Genomic DNA, 22,048 nt, shown 5'->3' on the forward strand with positions numbered 1-22,048 from the left:
AAATCAATTTGTGGCGCTCGGTGTTGATTCTGTGGAGCTGCGCCACACATTGGTCTATGTATGGGAAACACTGCGCACGCACACGCACGCGCACGCACACGCACACACACAAACACACACAAACACACAAACTATTCTGCATCTGTGAGGCCGGGTGAGTCCCTTTTTTTTTTTCTCTCTCGTAAACATTCACTGTTGGACCACACACAGAGACGACGACATATCCTGTGCTTTAGCATGTGTGTATACTGCGTCAATACACCTGCGTACGCAAGCATGAGGTATTCTCTGTCTGCGTGTGGTCACGGGACTCAGCGTGTGTTCAGTGCGCGGCGGTTCTCTCACCAGCAAGCTGTAGTACGCTCGGAAGCCCGGCTTGGCCACAAAGTAGTCGTCAGACTTCAAGGTGACCCTCAGCGTGTTGGTTTTGGAGTTAAGACTGGGCGGAGCCCTCTGGCCACACCACCGACCCCAACTTATGGTGCTGGTCTCCGATTGGTCCTCCGCTTCCACAAAGTCATACCTGGGGAAAGAGGGGGACCGCCGGGGAGAAGGCGGTGGCGGATCAGAGGGGGGCCGGGGAGGAAGCAGCGGGGGATGGCCGTGCGATAGAGATGAGCGAGACATTAAAAGATGGTCTCCTGTTTTAAAGTGCTGCTTTTAACAGCAGCCTGCTATGGCAGACCTGCTCAGTGAACCTGATGAGGCCTACACACAAACACACACACACACACACACGGGTATTCACCTGCACACAAGCACACACAAACACTTAGACACACACACACGTCGCGTACGCACATGTATATACCCGCAAATACACAAAACACATTCCTAACTCACCTTACCTTCTTGTCTCACACCTCTTTTTCTCGCTCTGTTCTCACCCTCCCTCCCCCCTGCACCCCCCTCCTCCTCTCTCTGACTTCACGGCAAAGTGCTTACAAAGACAGCTGAATCGCAAACAGAGATTTTAAAATCTCTCACCCCCGCCTCATTCCTAAACCTCAAGGACAAACTCCGAGCACCACTCGCCGAACAAAAAGCAAACTTTCTCCATCTGTCATTTAACAAGGCTTTACATCACATGGCTAAGCCTCTTGTCTCCTTCCACATCTCTTGATAGCGATGCGTTGTCAGAGCCTGCACTTTATTAACCCCTCCCTTCATTATCTCCATTAGTTTCACTCCTGTTCTAATTCCTCTCTTTCTCTGGTTCCCCAAAGCCGCCACCTCCCAATCTGGCGCGGAAACAAAGGAGACGGAGCAACCATTTGCAATAGCGCTCCAAGGATGATACTGGATATTTAAGCGCTATTTTAGGTTGACACCGATATGAATATTTACTGTTTCCGTTCAATAGCAGTTATTTTTGCATTTAAAAATATAAAGTGCATGCAGCGCCACCTTTAGTTTATGTCGGCCATTGTGTCACACAGGCCTAACAACTGTGTGCACCGTTATAGAGCTGACCCATCTCAACCGCCATCGGCCAAGGTAGATATACATGCTCATCCACCACCCTCCGGTCTTTCTCACCTACACACTCCGTTCTCGGACTCCTCCAGGCCAAAGCGAGTGTCAAACTCCAGGTGCAAGCGGCAGCCGGGCGGCGCCACCAGTTTCCATGACAACAGCAGGTTGCGGGGGTATGAGTTGGGGTAGCGGGGGCTTGAGACGGAGCCCCCTTCGGCGGTGACCTCCACCACCTCCTCCTTGCGGTATATGTCTGTGGGGATGGATGTCTGTTAGGTCGGATACGGAGATCATATACTGTAATGTGGACCGAAAATGCTAATGTGTTTAAACTGGATGAGAGGAGGAGACAGTTGCAGGAGTCTCCTAATGCAACGGCAGGGCTTTTGTCTGTACAGGATTAAAAGTATTGGTTCAATCGCAATCATATCTTTGGAAACATCATCTGACGGTTAAGGTTTTGTTGGAGATAAAACCTGAGATCCCTAGTAACTGATGCATGGACAGATTTCTGTTAATTCATTTTTTGTTCTATGGTATACAATATATAATATTTCACCGTTGAGTTTAAAATCTTATAGTCAAGGCTGATGTTTCTGTGATGGAGAAAGGCAAATATTGTCATCTGTAATTATTAAAACCTAATCTCCTGAGGTTAATTTTAATAAGGGTTGGATAGAACTTTCTCCACTCACCTGCAAATTGTGCTCAAATCTCACTTCTCTAGCGACAATAATGTATGCTAATCATGACAAATTACATAATTGATTCAAAGAATGGATGTTGATTGTGCCTTGTTTGTAATTCTCTACCATGCTGCACAGACATAAACACTATTGATAATATTTCTGGTCTTAAGTGTCTTGATATTTTATGAGGCTTTTGAGACTCTCCTGGCATCCAATAATAAATAATGCAACCATGTTACAAACATAAAATGTCAAATGGAAGATGGTGGAGAAAAGTCCAAACCACATCCCATCCTCACAAGCGTCAACATGCTGAAACTTTGACTCCCCACCTGTGACGAATGTGATCTAAAGCGAATGAACATCCTTTAATGGCCATGATAACAGACTTTAGAACCATGGATAAAACTAATCAAGTTATTCATTAAAAATGCTTTCAGATGGTAGAGATATACTTTACAAGCGTCATTATGCTGCTGGCCAACAAATACTTGAATTGCTCAGAAAGGATATTGCAAAGCTGGATCCTTTGTTTTCTACGCTTTGGTGTTTATAGGTCAGCCATTTATTCCCAGCAGAAGGTCAATGTTAAGATTATATCAGACATCCAAGAGTGAGGTCAACAGAAACAATACTGATGTCAGTTAAGGGCTGTTTGATTCCGTAAATAGGAAATGCAACGGTTAAAGCCATTACTATTTGCTTAGTGTAAGATGTGGTATTATAGGAGATAAGAGTGCTTCAGTAATTGCTTTTTTAGTAATTACCGGAAATAATTGGAGTTATAGAAAGGATAGAATAGGGTTGCTGAATGAACTGAAGAACAGAATGGGAGCAGAGGACACAGGAAGATAGCTACGGGTTTGTGTGTATTATTGTCATCATCCTTGTACATATCCCATTTTTATGATGCTAACTCAAGATCACCTTTTTATGAGGAAAAACACACATATTGTCCTTATTAGATTCTAACCCTTGTATACTTTTGGAAACACTGCAAATTGCAACTAAAAACCGTTACTCACACACACACACACACCTATACATACACACACACACACACACACACACACACACACACACACACACACACACACACACACACACACACACACACAAACCCACACACACACACACACACACACAAACCCACACAAACCCACACACACACACACACACACACACACACACACACACACACACACACACACACACACACACACACACACACAGCCACTTTTCATCTTGCGGTATGGCTGACAGGGCTGTATTTTCTGAAGTGTGTGTGTTTTTGGGGCGAGAGAGCTACATGCATATTAAAGTTATAGTACCATGATACCCTGAAAACAAAAAATGATTAAGCTTCCCCCCCTCCTCCCACTTTATCACTTCATCTCCCCTATCTCTCTCTCTCTCACTCCCTCAGACCTCCCCTCTGTCTCCTCCTCCTCCTCCTCCTCCTCCTCCTCCTCCTCCTCCTCCATCTCCTCCAGGCCCTTTGGAGTAGTGATGTGCAGCTAGGCTGTGACACCAGCCATATATTACCAGGAGTAACGTTAGCGGCTGTAAACACTGCTAATGCTGGGTGTCTGGCCCCTGAGCGTGCTATATTGAGTACTGGGGTAAGAGGCAGTATTGGCAGTAGGCGGGAGGTCATAATAAAAGAAGAAAGAAAGAGATAGCGTGTATTTTTTTACCCCAAACAAATGAAAAGGTAGAACAATGGAAAATGATCAGACACAAATGGACGGCAAGCGGTGTCCCCTGACAGTGGCACACGCCTGCACAGCCTCGTGAAGAGAGATGAGCTCATAAAGACGCTTCATGGATGGCCAGGTTTATTGTCTACAGATAATCACATTTGAGCATTTGAGGCTTGATTGATTATTAATGATGCCCCCCCTCCTAGAAGCCCATTGGATAAGGCTCTTCAGTGACTATTCAGACACTAATATTCAGTTGTTAAATAAAATACTTTATACTAAGTGTTAATTAATGACACTTTCCGGCTCAGCTCTTAGAGAGCCGACACTTTCGGCTCTCTAAATGCTTGGCGCAACTAGAGACTGAGGAAAACCTCCCAGGTAACATTGCAAAAACTGGGTTGAATCAATTACAGTAAAAGGAAAACCTGCCTTGCAGAACCAATCGAAAGTGTGCAATGCGGCCTTTCATGTTGGGGCGTCGCCTTCAGATGTCGTATGTGCTTGTTAAACTTTCATGCCAGCGACACACGCATCATAGGATGGCTCAGCCGAATAACACTCCTAAAAACATTGGTTGACGTTTGCATTGAAGGAATCATGTAAGGTAACATTTCTCGGGTCCTGTTTTCCTTTTTCTGCTTCCGATTCGCTTTTGCGGGAGCCAATCACCAGGCTGGCTTTTCCCCCTGGCACGCTATTGGCTGTAGGCCCAATATAGGCCCGTCGATCAAGGGTCTAGAGAAAATGACAGCAGCCTCCCCAGAACAACGTGCAATCTACGATTGAGCTTCGTCCGTCAATAGCCAGGCTTGTTGGCGGCGATATCTCCTATGGCCCGGCGTTGCAAGCCTCATCCCACCAATACTAATCCCCCCCTCCCCCCCAGGTCGTTGGTGACAGTGAAACAGCCTCGCAGCAAGTGCTTACGAGACAAACAACAAGGACATTGCGTACAGCCCTGTAGCCTGCAGCATGCCTTTATGGAGGAAATCATGCGCAGAAAACCAGAGTCCTGCGTATTCACATGGCTTCTGTTGCCGTGTTGATGTAGATGGGTCTCAGAAGACTCAGAAGAGTAGTGTCACATGGGCCAAAGAAAAAAATATCAAGTAAACAAATCTCGCACATTTTTTAATAATTATTATTGAATATATATGTAGAGATATATGTATATCTCTATATATATTTATATACGTATGATAATTAAATATACATATACATACATATACTGTCATGTACACTGTCTCTTTATGCTGGGCAGGTATTTTAATCTATGTCCACAGTCCACCCCCATCTATAAAGAATGTGTTTTTGCTGACAACGCCTGAGCCCCGAGGCCGCTCCCGGTGTGAGAAGATGAATCTATTGAATCAATTCCTCAGCAAACGGCAGCCACAGAGGAGCACCACCAGCACTCAGCATTAGCATTCAGAAATAATTATGATAAAGGACTACATTTCAGGCAGTAACATTTGCCAACTGGTGCGTGTGTGTGTGTCTGTCTGTGTGTGTGTCTGTCTGTGTGTGTATGTGTGTGTGTATCTCTGTGTGTCTGTCTTAAATTGTTAAGCCTGACATTGTGGATCTACTGGGTTGTAAAAGTTCTTATGGCCCAGAAATGCTCCCCAACTAAGATCACTAGGGGGAGATGGACCGCTCTACACAATGGCAGTGTGTTTGTTTACGTGTGCATGCGGTCATAATAGGCAGAAAACAAGAGTTATAAACATAATGAGACTGAATGTGTGTTACGCTGCATCGAAAACACATTAATGTGTTGGTTCAATTCCATAACTATATGAAGTATTTCTATGAACAGAAAAACAAATTTAAACTGTAAATCAACTAAACTGACTAACAGCGTTAAAAACATGAAAGCCTTTGACGTTTTTACATTAAGTATAGAAACAAAGTGCTTTCTGTAAACTCGGTGTTAACTTATCCCGACACAGTACTGATAGCGTTGTTGTTATTTTCATTTTTATAATGGCTAAGTCACTGTTGCGCACCAAGAGTGTAAATCAATTAGATAATCATAGATTCAAATGCATTCTTCTATCAATTAAGGTGAATCCATCAGGTCCATTCTTCTGCAGTGAAGAACAGCAAGTGAAATGAAGTTTGGTTATTTAAAACTTTGAGACTATATATTTTTCTTGGTGATGAAAACTGTTGGTGATTAGAATGATGGATGTCAGAAGAAGGAGTTTAAAATCAACCAAGAGAAAAATGTAATCATAATTATGTGGCTTTTACGTTTGTGTGTGTGTGTATTTGTGAGAGAGAGAGACATCAAGACAGAGAAGAGCAAGAAAGAGTCTGATAAAGAGAGAGGGGGTGATTATGCAGATGTCTCCGCAGTGACCTCCCCACCTCAGATTCCCAGGGTTGAGCCTCCGGCCGTAGCTCCGACCTGCCATAAATCATGCAGTGACATCGAGGCTCTGCTGCAGATGAACACAAACCATTCTGTATTGAGCCATGTGTTTTTCATAAGGAGTTAAATACAGTCCGAAGAAAGATTGCACATGCAGAATTTGAATGTAGGAGTGTGTGGGAGGGTTAACTTTTTTATACCAATTTCTGTTTGGAGCGAATGATCTGTTGAATCTTTTTGAGGTAAAACAAATATGGATAGCAGTCAAAGTTGAGAGCACAAACAAAACATTTGACCTTTAATAGCACGACTTTTGAAACATGACCGCCTGGAACCTTCAGGAGCCAAGGCACCATTAAACTCTGACTATGGAAAGCCCAAAGAAAAGACTCCCGCAGACTGTCAAAATGTTAACCTTACACATAGAAACTTTTGCTGCCTTGATGGTGTGATGTTGTCAACCTCAATCGCAGGCTGACTCATGCAGAGACAGCTATACACAAACAACCACACACACCTTAAGGCCAACGCTTAGTCTGACACGAGCAGCTCTGTGTTGAACAAAATGTAGTCGCACAATCTAAGTGTGCGTTTGTGTGTATGTGTGTGCAGTGCACTTGCATGTCACATCTAAATTAAGTGATCACCAGATTTACAATTTAACTAAACCTCTCTTCTCTCTCTTCCACCTTTTGTACAGGGGGTGTTGTGTTCTTAACGGCTCTGTTCTATTTCTGATCCCAGCTCCAATCGCGCCCTCACGCCACATCAGCAGTGCACTCACACACACACACACACGCACCCGCACATGCACACGCACACACACACAAAATAACCCAATAGGATGGAGGAAGTGAAGACACTAGCATCTAGCATGTGTGCCGATGTTTTTTTAAATCATGTTCCCTCATTATGACTTGTTAACCATCCCCCTGCTGTACAGAACTCCATCTCTCCATTCTGCGCATTGACAAAGAATCTTGCAAAAGCGAACCATCCCTTAATCATCCAGTGGTACAGTCACGACCCCACGGGAGTTTACTGGCAACAAGAGGAACCTGATTTCCCTTTCAACCATTGTGTTTTCCACTTCTGACAACGTCGTTCCCAACTGGCTTTCGTCTCGGCCAATCAGTGTGGCACAGGAGATGCTTTCACTTCCAAAGTGCTTACCAGAGCAAAAACAATCACCCCTGTGTTTGCTTGTCTCCTTCATGGTGACACACACATTTTTTTCAGCCTTTTCCGTAATTATTCACGCAGGAAACGGGGTAATTCTCAATTAGCGTCACAACAGTGTGCTGGTTTGATAAATCCGCTCATACGTTAGTATGATTCACTGAGGAAGTGAACTATTTAAATCCGTGGGCATCGATCAAGCGAGGAGTCTTCCAAGGGCTAATTTGGAAATAAATTGCCTCTTCTCCATTGTAAAGATGTAGGAGATTGTAAGCTCTGTCAGTGTGTGTGTGTTTGTGTAATCATACATCAGATGCAGAGCCATGCCTCCATGGTTTCCACTGGCCGGCCGAGCTGTTTACTCATCTGTGTTTGGAGACCGAATGTAGAACACTACCCATTAGTCGGGCAACTGCTGCTGAACACTGTTTGTGCATGTGGGATTCCGTGTTCGTGTGTGTGTGGGGGGGGGGGCTTTCAGTACGTGTACATAGGTTGTTTCTATGTATGTGAAGCATGGTTAGACTGCTATACCTATTTTCTTCCAGCCCCCACCAAGGGATAACAACCACAGCACCCTTGCGACGATTTGTTATCACAATGCCCACGTGTTGGGTGTCTCTCCCTCCGAGTATCTCCACTATTGAGTATACATTATGTGCATATTTGTCTTGCTTGTGGAAGTCTGTGCTGGGACCGCGATTCTGCCATCTCATGTCATATCAACTTTAAATATCCTCTGCTGATTCTCAGTCACGCTCCTGCCTGCAAGGAGGCTGGAAAAGAAAACAAAACTCACGTCGTAAACACACACACAAACACACACTTACAGACACACAGTAACGCACAGCCTGAAGGAGAATGCTACATGCCGTGGGGTGTCAGCTTTGGTCAGCATTGGCTCTCGCCCCCCACTCCTGCTCCTTCTTCCCCTCCGACTCTGGCTACTCCCTCCCTCTATTCTCTCCATCCTGCACCATCTCATTTAATGGCTAGCTGCTGCCTTTCCTTGCGCTATAGGTGTTTGTTTATGGGCCGATATACGAAACATTAAATTCTTCTGTATTAGCAAATGTGACAACCGTCTGCTGGATGTTAGTTTGGCTATTTGTTTTAACAGTGAACTGTAACCATGGCACTAATTTATCAAGAGCTTGTATAAAAAGCACTTAATCCTGTTGGCAAGCATGAAATTTATAATGTTGTAAGGCCGGAAAACTGGAATGATCAAGCTTTCTTATGCTTGTCGGACGCACCGGCTTAGGTTTATTACCATACATATATCCCAATGTATATTGTATATCTATATCTATATCTTTTACTATATCTTTATCTATATCTGTATCTATGGGTTACGGTTAGGGTTTCTCCTCACCTTTAGCTGAGGAGAAATGTGTGAATGTTTAGGACAAAATGGAAATACACGATTAGATGTTGATGGAATTGAAGAGTGGAACAGGAAGTGATAGAGAAGAAGATGGAGGCCACTCTAGATACAGTGTCCACCGTGCTCCCCTTCAAAGAATTGTGCATGGGAGTGAACTCCCTTTGCGGTGAACAGTGTCACTCTGCCCCTCATAGGAGCCTATCACAGGTCAAAAGGAATTGGGCAATCGCTTCAGAAGAGTGTTCGCTTATTAATGTGACACTGGCCGATCCGTCGGGGGAAGGAGTGGGCCTGACAAAGTCGATAAAGGACGCTTATCGTTGTGCAGCGGTGTACGGGAAAATAGATGAATGTACTGTTTGTGCCATGGTTTGATAGGACCGGAAGGAATGTCAAGGACTGCAGCCGGTAAGCACGACGCGGCCCCACCAGACGCACAGTCTGGGGATTGGCAACCACTCCCGTACACTTTGTATTGGAAACGATATCACGGCTGAAGTTGACTGTCGGTTAACTTCATGCAAATGAGCGAGGGGTTCAGCGCACGTTCTGCCATGGGATTGGACAATCGTAATTCAGTGAGTACTGGATTCATTGGAATCATGTTGGATATCATATTCTTTTTTTAAGGCAGGAAATGAAAACCGTTATACCCCGACCACATCCTCAAAAAACATTGGATCTTCAACGCACGCACCAACTACAGCTGCAGTCCATTTACAAATGTCAGGACATGGCTTAATTTAGACATACACGGCATTGTCAAATTATCAGTTTAATGGGCAATTATAAATCTTAGGCTGCTTCATTCAATTATCGTCTAGGCATACTTTAGGCATATGACCTAATCAATTAAAAGGAAGGTGACATTAAAAATCACCTTACTCCCTGGGGGGGACGATGTATTTGAGAAGATAGAGAGAGAGAAAGAGGGAGAGCAAAGAAAGACTGAGGCTGATTAAGTAAGAGGGGTTGATCATGCGAATGTCTCCACAATGGAGGTAGGCTTGTCAAAAACCAGTTTTGGTCTTGTTTGAAATTTGTACTTTGTAATTTCCCATATTTACTCTTCTGCTTGCTGTGCGTACGCATGACCAGAAACCGTGTGCCCTTTACTCCCGATGAGCGCACACTTTAAAACCAAGAATAAAAACTAAGGCCCTGTTTTCATCTGTGATCCTGGGAGCTGTAATGTTTGCTAAGTCTCCTTGGAAATGTGTAGAATAAGTTTTGATTTGTTTTTTGTTAGCCTATCCTCTGCCAATCAACGGGAGCATTCTTAACGACCTGGTTTTGTGAAGAAGTGCTTAATTAATCCATACATTTATATTGGTTAGATCCTAGATGAGGATATCCAGCTGCTTCATGATCTTTAACTTGTCGACAAGATTGGCGAGTGCTCACCTTATCAGAGAGTAGGAGGTAGGAGGTAAACCAAATATACTTGCATTACTTTGCAGGTTGGCATCCAAATGCTGGATGTAGGCCTAAGATACTTTTCATTAATTGTTTCCTTTTTAAATGTCTCGCTCACGCTTTTCACTTTTACCTCATAAAATTATGAGAGGGAGAGACAGACAGACAGACAGACAGACAGACAGACAGACAGACAGACAGACAGACAGACAGACAGGCAGGCAGGCAGACAGACAGACAGACAGACAGGCAGACAGACAGACAGACAGACAGACACATTATCTCCTTTCCTTTCAGATAGGATTCTCCAGTTTACCCTGTTCTAAAGGAGACACGTACACAGAAGGAAGCATTGAAGAACCTCTCCTTAGCATTTAGAGAGCTGGAACAGCTCATCTCATGGATGCCACTTAGATACTTCCGGGTCATGTCACTCAGTAAGGAGCCTTCCTAAGCAAAAGAGACTATCGCCCCCAGCCCATGTATACGTGATGACATGCTGTTTCTTGGTCCAGTCAATAGGGGGCCCTGTACCAGCGAACACTGGCACAGGGTCTTTTTTGGTGGCATTGAGAAAACAACCTATTCTGTCATTGTGGTTGGTGATCACGTTGAAAAAGGAGTGGTAGGAATAAAAAGAACAGGGTCCAGTGCATTAGTCTGTCCATAGAGGCACTCATGTGAGCGCTACATATATTCCCATACAGTCGCTATGGCTGCTTGGGCGCACATGTCGTATGAATTATAGAAGACAGCTAGCCTATATGTAATTATAGAAAAAAGCACAGTTCATGCATTACCGCCATGTAGCTCGACACGATTGAGCAAACTTTGCGGGGTTGATGTGAATATGAATTGAGATGAGCATAGTGTCTAAAAAGTCTCAAAGCGTTGCAGTTCAAATGTGTTGCTTTACTGAAATTCAAAAATAAGGCAATTTAAAAATCTGCTTCTGCTCTGGTGGAAGGAAGTCAATACTAAAGAGAAATAAAATCCAATACCACTATTTTCAGCCAACCCCGTTGTATACATAACATGACACTACTTTTATTTTTTGTTTTGAGAAAATATCTTTACAATTGAAGGGATGACACATGCTAAGTAATAACAGCCACTTAGATGGGATAATCGTTAACTGTGCTAGAGATAAATAGGATGATAAGAAAACAGAATAACTGCACTGTAACTAATTTGTAAAAGACCCCATGGAAGCAATTGAATCACAATATCTCTCTGAAAAACCCAGTCTGAGCCTTATATCAGCCTGCCATCAACTATGCCTTGTTCTATCAGCCAAGGCTCTCACACACACACACACACACACACACACACACACACACACACACACACACACACACACACACACACACACACACACACACACACACACACACACACACACACAATTTAGTTTCACACTGAAACATTGCTTGCTATTAATCCCCAATGGGGAAATTCATCCTCTGCCTTTAACCCATCCTATGCTAGGAGCTAGGAGCGGGGGGGCGCCCAGGAACTAACTCCAGGTGCAGGGACCTTGCCTTGCTTATGGGCAACCAGGCATGTTAACCTTGCATGTTTGCGTGGTGTGGGAGTAAACCAGGGCACCCACGTGAACACGGGAGGAAAACAAGCGCAGGAACACGTGCTCACGCACCTCCACAAGCTAATTAGCGGGCTGATGAGCCAAAGTCATGACTGGGCCCCTGGGACCTCCTGCCTGGTGGTCAGGTGAGTACCAGGCAGGAGGTGTGTGTGTTGGTCAGCTTGTTGGTTTGTGTGTGTTTTTCTACGCGTGTTTGTGTGCGTGTTTGTCTATGTGTGTGTGTGTGTGTGTGTGTGTGTGTGTGTGTGTTTGAGTGTGTGTGTGTTTGAATGGTTGCCTGCGTGTGTGTGTGTGTTTGTGTTTGTCTATGTGTGTGTGTGTGTGTTTGTGTTTTTCTATGTGTGTGTGTGTGTGTGTGTGTGTTTGAGTGTGTGTGTGTGTTTGAGTGGTTGTCTGCGTGTGTGTGTGTGAGTGTGTGTGGCCGGCTCATTTCTCTAATCCTGGCTCCTCCTGGCTTAGGACATTGTGTTTGCTGTCTATTAATACGTCTGTGTGTGCGGGAGAGAGGACAGCAAAAAAAGTCATTGGACGCTATTTAAATTAGGGATTTATTATTGCATGCATGGGCTCCATAACAGAGCATGTGTGTGTGTGCATGATTGTGTGTTTGTGAGGCTGCGATGCAATGTCCTTACCCAACTGCTGTGTAATGAGGTGACAATAATTCGAATTAAAGCATTTTGGGCGATCAGTTGGGTGCAATGCGTAAATTGTACAGAACATACAAAAACACACAATTTTGATATTCCTCATCGCATTATCTTGAGTCTACCTGACAGAGAGAGAGGTTAGATAGACAGCCTGGGTCAACGTGTTCAGAGGGCTTATTCTCTGTCCTCAAAGTCTCTCATACAGAGACCCAGCTGGTCACCCACGCACAGGAGACCCAAATGAGAGAAGGAGAGAGCAGGAGAAATTACAAAAAAGAGGAAGAATGGGAGAGATACAGGAGAGAAAGAGTGAAGAGAAGCCAAGGCTGTAAGAGTGTAAAAAGAACAGTCAACAATATATATTCTAACATCTGTGAGCTGAATACATCAAACACAGCATCCACCAAAGTGCATGCCTGATTAAGATTCATAAATAAACAAGATTTAAATTTGCGTTGGAGAGAGGGCGATAGAGCGGTGGAGTCTGCATACAAAGAGGCAGTTTCGCTTTCGCCAGTCCGTGAAATATATCCAAATGTTCGATTGGATCATTATCTGCTGTTTATCATATATTTCAAAGGGAAAACTTTGCAGACATCTTCAAATTGCTCAGACTTCTCACACTGTCCAATTTCTGTCTGGTGTAGGCAAGCCTTTTTAGGCCTAAAAAAAAAAAAAGTTTGGTTCCTGTTGGTTGTCAGTTTAGGTCATGGGTAGGTAGGGAATTTATTTTATTTTTTTATTTTATTTTTTCCAGCGGCAGCGAATGAAGTAGGTTGTTTTCATTTATAAACGAGAGAATGCGCTCATCCTTGTACAGAATGAAGAGGTGCTGTACAAAAACGTAATTATAGTTTGCATCAAAAAAAAAAAAAACTTTTTTTTTTTTTTTTTTTTTAAAGCTCATAAAATAATTTGGGTCGCACACAAATGGACAGGGTCGGTCGGAAACCGGAACCAAACAAAAAAATTTTTTAGGCCTTAGCTGTTCCAAAACATCTCCTACAGCATGTCTCCATGGCCCTCTCAGGTCTTTGATTAGCCTTAGCATTCACTTAGCTTTCATGAGTACCTCTCAGGTATGGATGATTCCACGCCTATTGATGGAGATAAATTACCCTAATGGCTGCAAAGAAGTGAATGATGAACCGCACTCTGCTGAACGGTTAGACTAAGGACAATCAGATTAGGCATAGTGGAATGAAACAGCTCTGCTTAAGGCTGAACATTTTTCGTTATTCAACCTTTACCAGTTGACTAGTATTTGCTCAGTTTGGATGCAGAGTTTGGGGTATTTGGATGCACGATGGCCCGTTGCACACCAATCAACAGAGCTGGATGATTGACAGTTGATATTTGGGGTTTGGCAGGCGCCGCTTGATTAATGCATAGATTGTGAATGTTCATGAAGGACGATATTGGAATGGTGTATCGCGGCCGACTGCTAAGAAACACCTTATCTTCTATTTTCTTTTCATTTTGGTCGGCAACAAAATGCTTACATCATGGTTGAAACACTTTATTTTTTGTGAAAATGTAATATTTGTAAGGATTTAAATCAATACAGAGGAATTATATTGGCCAGGTGTGTCTCTCTAGTCTCTCTCTATTAGCTGACTATGCATTGCCCACCACCACTCTGTCTGTTAGTTAGAATAATATCTCAAAGAGTTGAATCTCTCTCTCCAACTGCCAACAACGGTTTTACCTGTCTGAATTAAGCACCATCAGGCTCCGAGACATTTAGCGATATTTGGCATATAAAATAATAATTGTCGTTATGACATGCATCATTGCAGTTCCATTGCAGTTCAATTGCAGTTCAATGACCTCCATTCCTCGAGTGTCATTGTATCGTTAACTTAAAAGAGCTAATCACTTTAGTGTTTTGACCTGCAGACTTCGTAACAACCTTTTTTTTTTTGCATGGTTACTGTCCATTATTCTCATTCCTTACGCCTCCTGGTTGTCTACTTAGCATGCTAACCTCCTCTGTGTGACCTCCTTGCATTTAGCACCCTGGCTGGGTTTACTGAATAATGCAGAGGCACCTAACCTTGGCTGAGTCAGCACAGCGGACAGGTCAGTGTGTATTATACACTCACTGCTTGACTGGCTCTTGCGGGCAAGACACACGCAGACGCACGCACAAACAAAGAATTAAAGGCACCATGCATACAAACCACCGTATTTATATTCAGAAATGCAAGTAAATTACACGCGACACAAAAAACACGGGCACACACAAATAACTACCAACGCGTCACACACACACACACACACACACACACACACACACACACACACACACACACTCACACTCACACTCACACTCACACACGCACAGTCTTCCATGAATATGGAGCTGGTTCGAGGCTATGGGACTCATTAGAAGCCAGCGTTGCACAGAGATGACATCAAGCTCCAAGACAAAGATGAGAACAGACTACATAATCGATTCCCATTAATGCTTCATACCCCATGAAGTAGGGCCATATAAAGATGGATCTTGTTACAAAAGTGGACTGCGACACACTTACTGGGGAATTCAGAATTTGAGTCCTCTTTAAAACGGGTTTAATGCAAAATGACAATGGGTTAATTTGGATAACTTTGGAATCCTAAAGTTTCACTGAAATCACTCGTAACTGTAATGGTTCTGTTTCCTTTGGATGTAGGAAAATGTTATTTATCACAACAATCTACTCAAATCGGTTTTCTGCCTTTCTCCATGAGCTGCATAACCATAGAGACGTATTCATGGTTTTATTTCAGTACTGGCTGCTACTAAAATTATCAAACACATCTTTAAACAAAATCAAAGTACAAACTTTTGTATGTACGCAAACAAAAACGTTTGGGTCATAAATCATACACAACATAAAGAGGGAAATGCTGTGATAGTTAGATTCTACTGCTACTATTAATGCCTTTCTGTCTTTTATTTTCTGTTATAGCACTGAACTGTGCGTGTGTGTGTATGTGTTTTTCCAAGCACTGTGTTTTAGGCTTGTTAGAGTAGCACTTGGCTCCTGCTGACAGCAACTGCAGCCCGCACAGCAAGCCTGACAAGGACAATCAATTAGCCCTGCACCAAAGACACACATGCAGGCACATTAGCACACACACACGCGCACACGCACACACACACACACACACAGGCAAACCCACAAACGCACAGGCAAACCCACAAACGACGCACACACACACACAGGCAAACCCACAAACGCACACGTTCACACACTGGCTAACACATACACACGGGCATACACACACACTGGCACACACTGCAAATAATAAGTTAATGTAATGCTTTATGGATATTATTTCACTCTAAAGTATTGTGTAAAGTAAGTGTTACCTGAATTTTTTCAACTGATAAATTGTATTTGTGGTTGTACTTCTGATTTGTGAACTTGAAGGATGGCCGTTCAAATCCGAATAGTGATTCTCACATGGGAAAATTAATTGAACAAATACACAATCAACCCCAACCTTCATTGTGTGCCGCCTCTTGACGGCGTAAATATAATTAGCTGCGTTTTCCTTGGTGATGGACAGCACTGACTCATGATTCACGTTGTAAGGTCAATAATCACAAATCATTGAGATGAATGGGCCTGTACCTGCGCATACAACGGAATTGTCGTTTTGCGAGAATGCAACATTAATTAATTCGCACCAATTTTTTCCACGGCTATAGCAGCAAATCCTTTTAACCAATCACATTCGTGTTTCGTTGTAATAGTCCCCATGGACACCGAACAAGTGTAAGGACATGGCAGAGGTGAAAGTCTATTTACCTTTCTCCAGTCAACGTGTTCTCTTACTGCATTCACAGTGGTAAACTACAATCATAGACCTATAATTATCGCTGATTGATCATTCATCTCGATAGTAGTCTGGCTGATGATGTAAATAGTTGTTGATGATGTAAACGAGCATGAAAACTTCATCAGGCGTGACGTGAGAAAAGCATTTTGTTTTCACATGAGGGTAGGCCACGGAGAGAAGGGCGAGATTCGCTTACGGAAATTCAGCGTTCGATTTGTGTTATATTTTATAACAGCCCTACAAAGAATCCCCCTAATAATTGTGAAAATAATCGATGACCTCCATTACATAAAAAGGGTGTGAATATAAAAACTGATGGCTGATACATAGAACACAAACAATATAGTTTCATGAAAAATCATTGAGACTTTATTTATGTTTTGGATATCAAATGTAAACTACAAAATGCATGTAGTGATGTAGTGATGTTGAAAATACTTTCTAGAAAAGCCACATGGCTTAAGGCGTAAAGAAATGTTAAATGGCTTAAATAAAGTGAAGGGATTTGAAAAGAGTCAAATGGAGTAAATAATGTAAACACGCATACCATTTAAAATATGTAAAATGGTGGGAAACAAATACATTTAAAAGTTAAACAAAGAGCTAATGTTATCAAGTTTGAATGCATTTGATATCAAATATAGAATAGCTGAGCAGTTGTTTGTTTGTGTGTGTGTGTGTGTGTGTGTGTGAGTGTGTGTGTGTGTGTGTGTGTGTGTGTGTGTGTGTGTGTGGGGGGGGGGGGGTGGGGGGGGGGTGGGTGTGGGTGTGGGTGGAAGTGGTGGTAGTTACTTGGAAAGGAATGTTATTGATCTTACTAGATTTGGACTCCTTTGAGTCTCAGCTTTCATATGGCACATTACGTAGATAGCATGTTATGCCACATCGGATTGGCAATTTCCAGCCCAACTATAGACTTAAAACCGCCAAATCAACCAAAAACCCACCCAAAACGTACATTGCCAGAAAACGAATCAATCATATACTTCTGCAATGGCAAATACACAAATGCACACCCAAACGCTACCTAATTATTAACGATGACATTATGTGGTATACAAGGAACCTCTCATTTATCTCACACACACAAACCACCTAAAGATCACTGACATTCAATAAGATGACATCTGAAATCTGAATGGAAGTGCACAATTCAAAGCTAATCTGAACATTTAAAAATTGGAATGGATTCTTTAGGTGAAAAATTGTGGAAGGCATATGGTCCCAAAGTTTGTAGAGAATATAAAGAAAGAAAGAATAAAACCTAAGAAGAACAATAGTTGAGCACTGCATGCAGCACTCACCTTATTAAAGGACAATTCCGGTATTTTGAACATTAAGCCCCCTTCCTGGTTTGTTTAGGATGGAATAGAGTGGGTGACACCGAAATTTGAACTATTAGTCCTTTCTCGGGTATTTGGCTCATTTTGAATCGCTCCTGCCTGCTTCACAATGGTTGTCTGTGTGCATACACAAACCTGTCAACCCAGCAACCCTAAACGTTCGTTTTCAAAAATGTGCAAGTAACCGAGTGGTTAGTGGCATTCGTGAAGTTTAAAAAAAAAAAAACGGCGCAATATATGGTTTCTGTCGTGTTTTATTGCACATTTATCGCCAGTTGATTTCAGTTGGAAGACTCATTACTGCACGATGATATTACTCCGCCGAACCGGAAAGGTGGGCTGTTTACGTTGGTTTGAAGTCTTGTACCGTGAGCACCTCGGATTAGGGAAAATCACTGAAAATGGATTATGAAAGGTGGCTTCTGGAGGACGCACTCGATTTTGAGTTTGACGGCGGGGGATATCGTTTTGAACCAGAATTCACCCAAGAGGAGCTACGTGAGATGGAGGCTTGGCTACGGAGGCGCCTGAAGCTCTGGCCGAAGCGTCCCCATGATCACGGGCGGGTGGTGTGCCTGTGGGAAGTGCAGGCAGATGCCGATGGAAGTCGAAAGTAGGTGCTGCACGGAGTGGGACCTTGTGCGGAAGTTTATATGCAGTTGTGAGGTATCAGATAAAATAGTTCCATTTAGCAACTAACACGGATGGAAACCATATATTGCGCCGATATATTTTTTTTAAATTTCACGAATGCCACTAACCACTCGGTTACTTGCACATTTTTGAAAACGAACGTTTAGGGTTGCTGGGTTGACAGGTTTGTGTATGCACACAGACAACCATTGTGAAGCAGGCAGGAGCGATTCAAAATGAGCCAAATACCCGAGAAAGGACTAATAGTTCAAATTTCGGTGTCACCCACTCTATTTCATCCTAAACAAACCAGGAAGGGGGCTTAATGTTCAAAATACCGGAATTGTCCTTTAAGTACCTCTGTTAAGGAGAGATTACATGACTTTCACAGATCAGAGAGCATACTCGATTTGATTTAAGAGGAGTGTGTATGTTTCCCTCCCGTAATCATCCCAGCCAATACTGTAGTGACTAGGGGTGGGAATCTCTTGGCACCTCATGATTCAATTTGTTTTCCGATTATGAGTAGGGATGCACCGAAATGAAAATTCTTGGCCAAAACCGAAACCGAATATACTGAAACAGTTGGCCGAAAGCCGAAACCGAATATCGAATGTGGCTTTTGTTGTTTCTCATTAATTTTGCTTTATTTTTTCACCAATGCATAAATCAAACAATTCAATGTCCTTTATAAACTCTTTTGTCTCCATTTAATGAAATAAATCAATGACGTCCCACCGTTCAAATGTTATCCCTCGAACCTGTTTTCGAGAGCGCTAAGTAAAATCCTTCCTGCGGTAGTTTTTTCAATTAGTTGTTAACAAACTTACGTGCAGCTCTTTTTTAATCCCTCTTTTTTAGAAGCGCACCCGGCTCATTCCACACCGGTTGCTTTTTCCAAAAATAAAAATGTTCGGTGTATTTTGTTCTGCCTTTTTACTCCTTCGGCCGAAACTGAAAAGTTATGTTTTGGGCCATTTTTGGCCAAACATTTTCGGTGGCCACATTTTCGGTGCATCCCTATTTATGAGGTCAGCGATTCGATTCTAAAACGATTATCGATGCATCTCGATGCAACAAAAAAAAGTATATGCGTCTTTTCCAAAAATATATACATACATCTGAGTTTGCTACTCAAGAGTTTGCTAATCACTTCCTACTTTTGTGATGATCATTAAAGACATCAACAGATGAATTAACTTATCTAATATTTTATTAGAGAAAAAGCTTTTGTATATGACTTTCTATCAACAATGCAATAATCAATGCAGCTTGCATTACAAAACAATATGGAAGTATGGAATAAATAGTGTTCAGTTTTCTTTTCTTTCTAATCTTTCTTTTCTATGATCATCGCAATCGTGTCAAGACAAATCCGATTGGCCAATACTAGGGCCCGATCGATATTGATTTTTGAGTGCCGATGCCGATGCCGATTATTTTCAGAGAAAAGTTACGATTACGATTTAATCGGCCGATTAAAAAAAAAAAAAAAAAGCAAAAATAAAAAGCATATAAAACGTAGTTTTTGATACCTTAAATATACTTTAAACACTTTTGACGAATATGTGAATTGAATGCAGAACCTTTGAGTGTTTTAGAATACATTTACAGTCAAAAATGAGTGTAATGTAAAATGTAAAATAAATAACTAACTCCCAATGTGCTGCGCTCGTGAGCAGTGACTAACACGTGCGTGCTGAGCAGTATGGTCTCACCGTTGGAGTCTACAGTATAACAAATTAACATGGCCTGGGACCTAAAGAAAAACAGGCACAACATGCTCAAACAACGCGTCTTGTGTACATTGGTGTGGTGAGCGCGCAGCTGCCTGAGCGAGCGTGCTTTCATGTTGTACGGTAAAATTCAATCTCCTCCTTTTTACTCCAGCTAAAGTTGTTAGGTAGCAAGGCGAGTAGGAGCGCAATCTGCAGGATACTAAGGTTGCGTCCCATTTCTACCCCTTACCCCTCCCCCTTACCCCTCCCCCTTGGTTTGAAGGGTAAGGGTGTCCCAATTCTCATTTTGGTTAAGGGGTAGGGCGAAGACAAAAGGCTACGTAGCCCTTGAAACGAAGCGAAAACGTAGCTTGAAACGAAGCTATCCAAGGACCACACTTCAAAGGGAGGGCTTCGAGGAAAATCCGGCCGAAAATGCATTTTTACTAGTTGTTATCATTCGGACTCATGATGTAAAGTTGACTGTATATTCAGCTCGAAGTCATACACGGACAATGCGATCTCTGAGCTCGATATAAAACATGACATAACGGTAAATAACCGTTGAACTATACAAGATTTTAGCGCTCTCTAGTGGCCAACCGAAATCGCCAAATAAACAAACAGCAGCGATGGTTCAAGCGAAGGACACGCACAAATGTAAGTATTTTCAGCACTTTAATTACGGCAGACTGGTGTAATAATACTATTTTCGAGCGGTTTTTAATTGTGAAGTTAGTTTTGAATCATTAGTCAAGTTTGTTTTGATTCACTAGTCAAGTTTGTTTTGAATCACTAGAAGCCGATGCTAATGTGTTCCGCTATCGCTATTTGTTGAGATAGATATCCGATAACCCTTGACATGACATGTTAAGGTTTCAAGTAACATTTGTGTGCAGTGGATATGCTTACTACTACTATTCCTTGGTTGCTTATACCGGCGCACTGCTTTGATATCGGTAAAGCTGCCACCTAGGCTACGTCGCTCACCTGTCAAACGGAAGATTTCCTTTCCACCTTTACCTCAGGGACACCACAGGAGACCAGACGGCTCATTAATTTCAGGGGGACCAGGGACAATGATTTCCTAAAATCGGAAATGATCGCCAGAAAACAGTGGGAGTGAGTCTTACGTTGTTCAATCTTTTCATTCTTGCGTCTGTTTTCTACTTTGGTATTTCTGTGTTGAGCTCAATAGCCCACTGAATGTCTGTGTCATTATACCAATTGCCTAATGAATGTATCAACCAAACGAGACCATTGTTTTTGTTGTAATTTAGTATTTTTGTGTGTGTGTGTGTGTGTGTGTGTGTGTGTGTGTGTGTGTGTGTGTGTGTGTGTGTATGTGTGTGTGTAGCCGAGCTAAATTTAATTTGATTTTGTTTTATTTTTTATCATTGTTCATACCTTTTTTTATGTGAACTCCACCAAATATTGGTTCCTAAGTAAGTTGGTTTCGTTGTTCCCTATGGCATGCCTTTTGTTTCCCTGGGGAGTGGTTTGGCGTTGCACCTGTGTGTACCTGTGTGTACCTGTGTGTATGTGCAATGACAACAAATAAAATCCTATCCTATCCTATGGAAATGTTTTGATATGTTGAGGGGAGTGTCTTATGTCTGCATTTATTTGAAAGAGCATATGCACAGAAAAGCAGACGGACGGAGTTACAATGGAGATCCAGCGAGTTTTTAAAGCTATGTGACGCGTCGCATCACATAGGGAAGTTAACGCCAGCATTTCTGACGTTTTTATCCACTAATTCATTATGTTATGTGAGGCAACGCAACGCAACATATGCTTGATCTGAAACATGCCTACTCGTGGCTTCTGTTGACATAGCAGTCAGCGACGATGAAGCCACGTAATGGAGGGGCGTCCCATTTCTTAGGGGAACGTTTTACCCCTCTGTATTGAGGGGCAAGGGGAAGGGGTAAGTGGGAGGGGTAAGGGGAAGGGGTAAGGGGAAGGGGTAAGGGCTAGAAATGGGATTGGGCCTAAGCTCAATAACATTTAAAAAAAAAAAAAAAAAAAAAA

The 22,048-nt window shown here is 42.6% G+C and overlaps 1 protein-coding gene and 1 long non-coding RNA gene across 2 annotated transcripts in view; one reads left to right on the forward strand and one right to left on the reverse strand.

Moving 5' to 3' along the window:
- The window catches only part of pdgfd (platelet derived growth factor d), a 52,192-nt gene that overhangs the window by 19,709 nt on the left and 10,435 nt on the right, over positions 1 to 22,048 (reverse strand). Inside the window, exons 2-3 of the mRNA XM_030381415.1 lie at positions 1,540 to 1,729; positions 346 to 523 (exon numbers count right to left, since the gene is read on the reverse strand). Coding sequence (XP_030237275.1) covers positions 346 to 523; positions 1,540 to 1,729 — 368 coding nt within the window. The remainder of the gene's footprint in view (positions 1 to 345; positions 524 to 1,539; positions 1,730 to 22,048) is intronic.
- On the forward strand, positions 20,276 to 21,262 carry LOC115561381 (uncharacterized). The gene is made up of 2 exons (XR_003979909.1): positions 20,276 to 20,674; positions 21,043 to 21,262. It is a non-coding gene; the product is annotated as an uncharacterized LOC115561381 (long non-coding RNA).

Source organism: Gadus morhua, chromosome 16 (genome assembly GCF_902167405.1).
Source record: "Gadus morhua chromosome 16, gadMor3.0, whole genome shotgun sequence".
NCBI classification, from domain to species: domain Eukaryota; kingdom Metazoa; phylum Chordata; class Actinopteri; order Gadiformes; family Gadidae; genus Gadus; species Gadus morhua.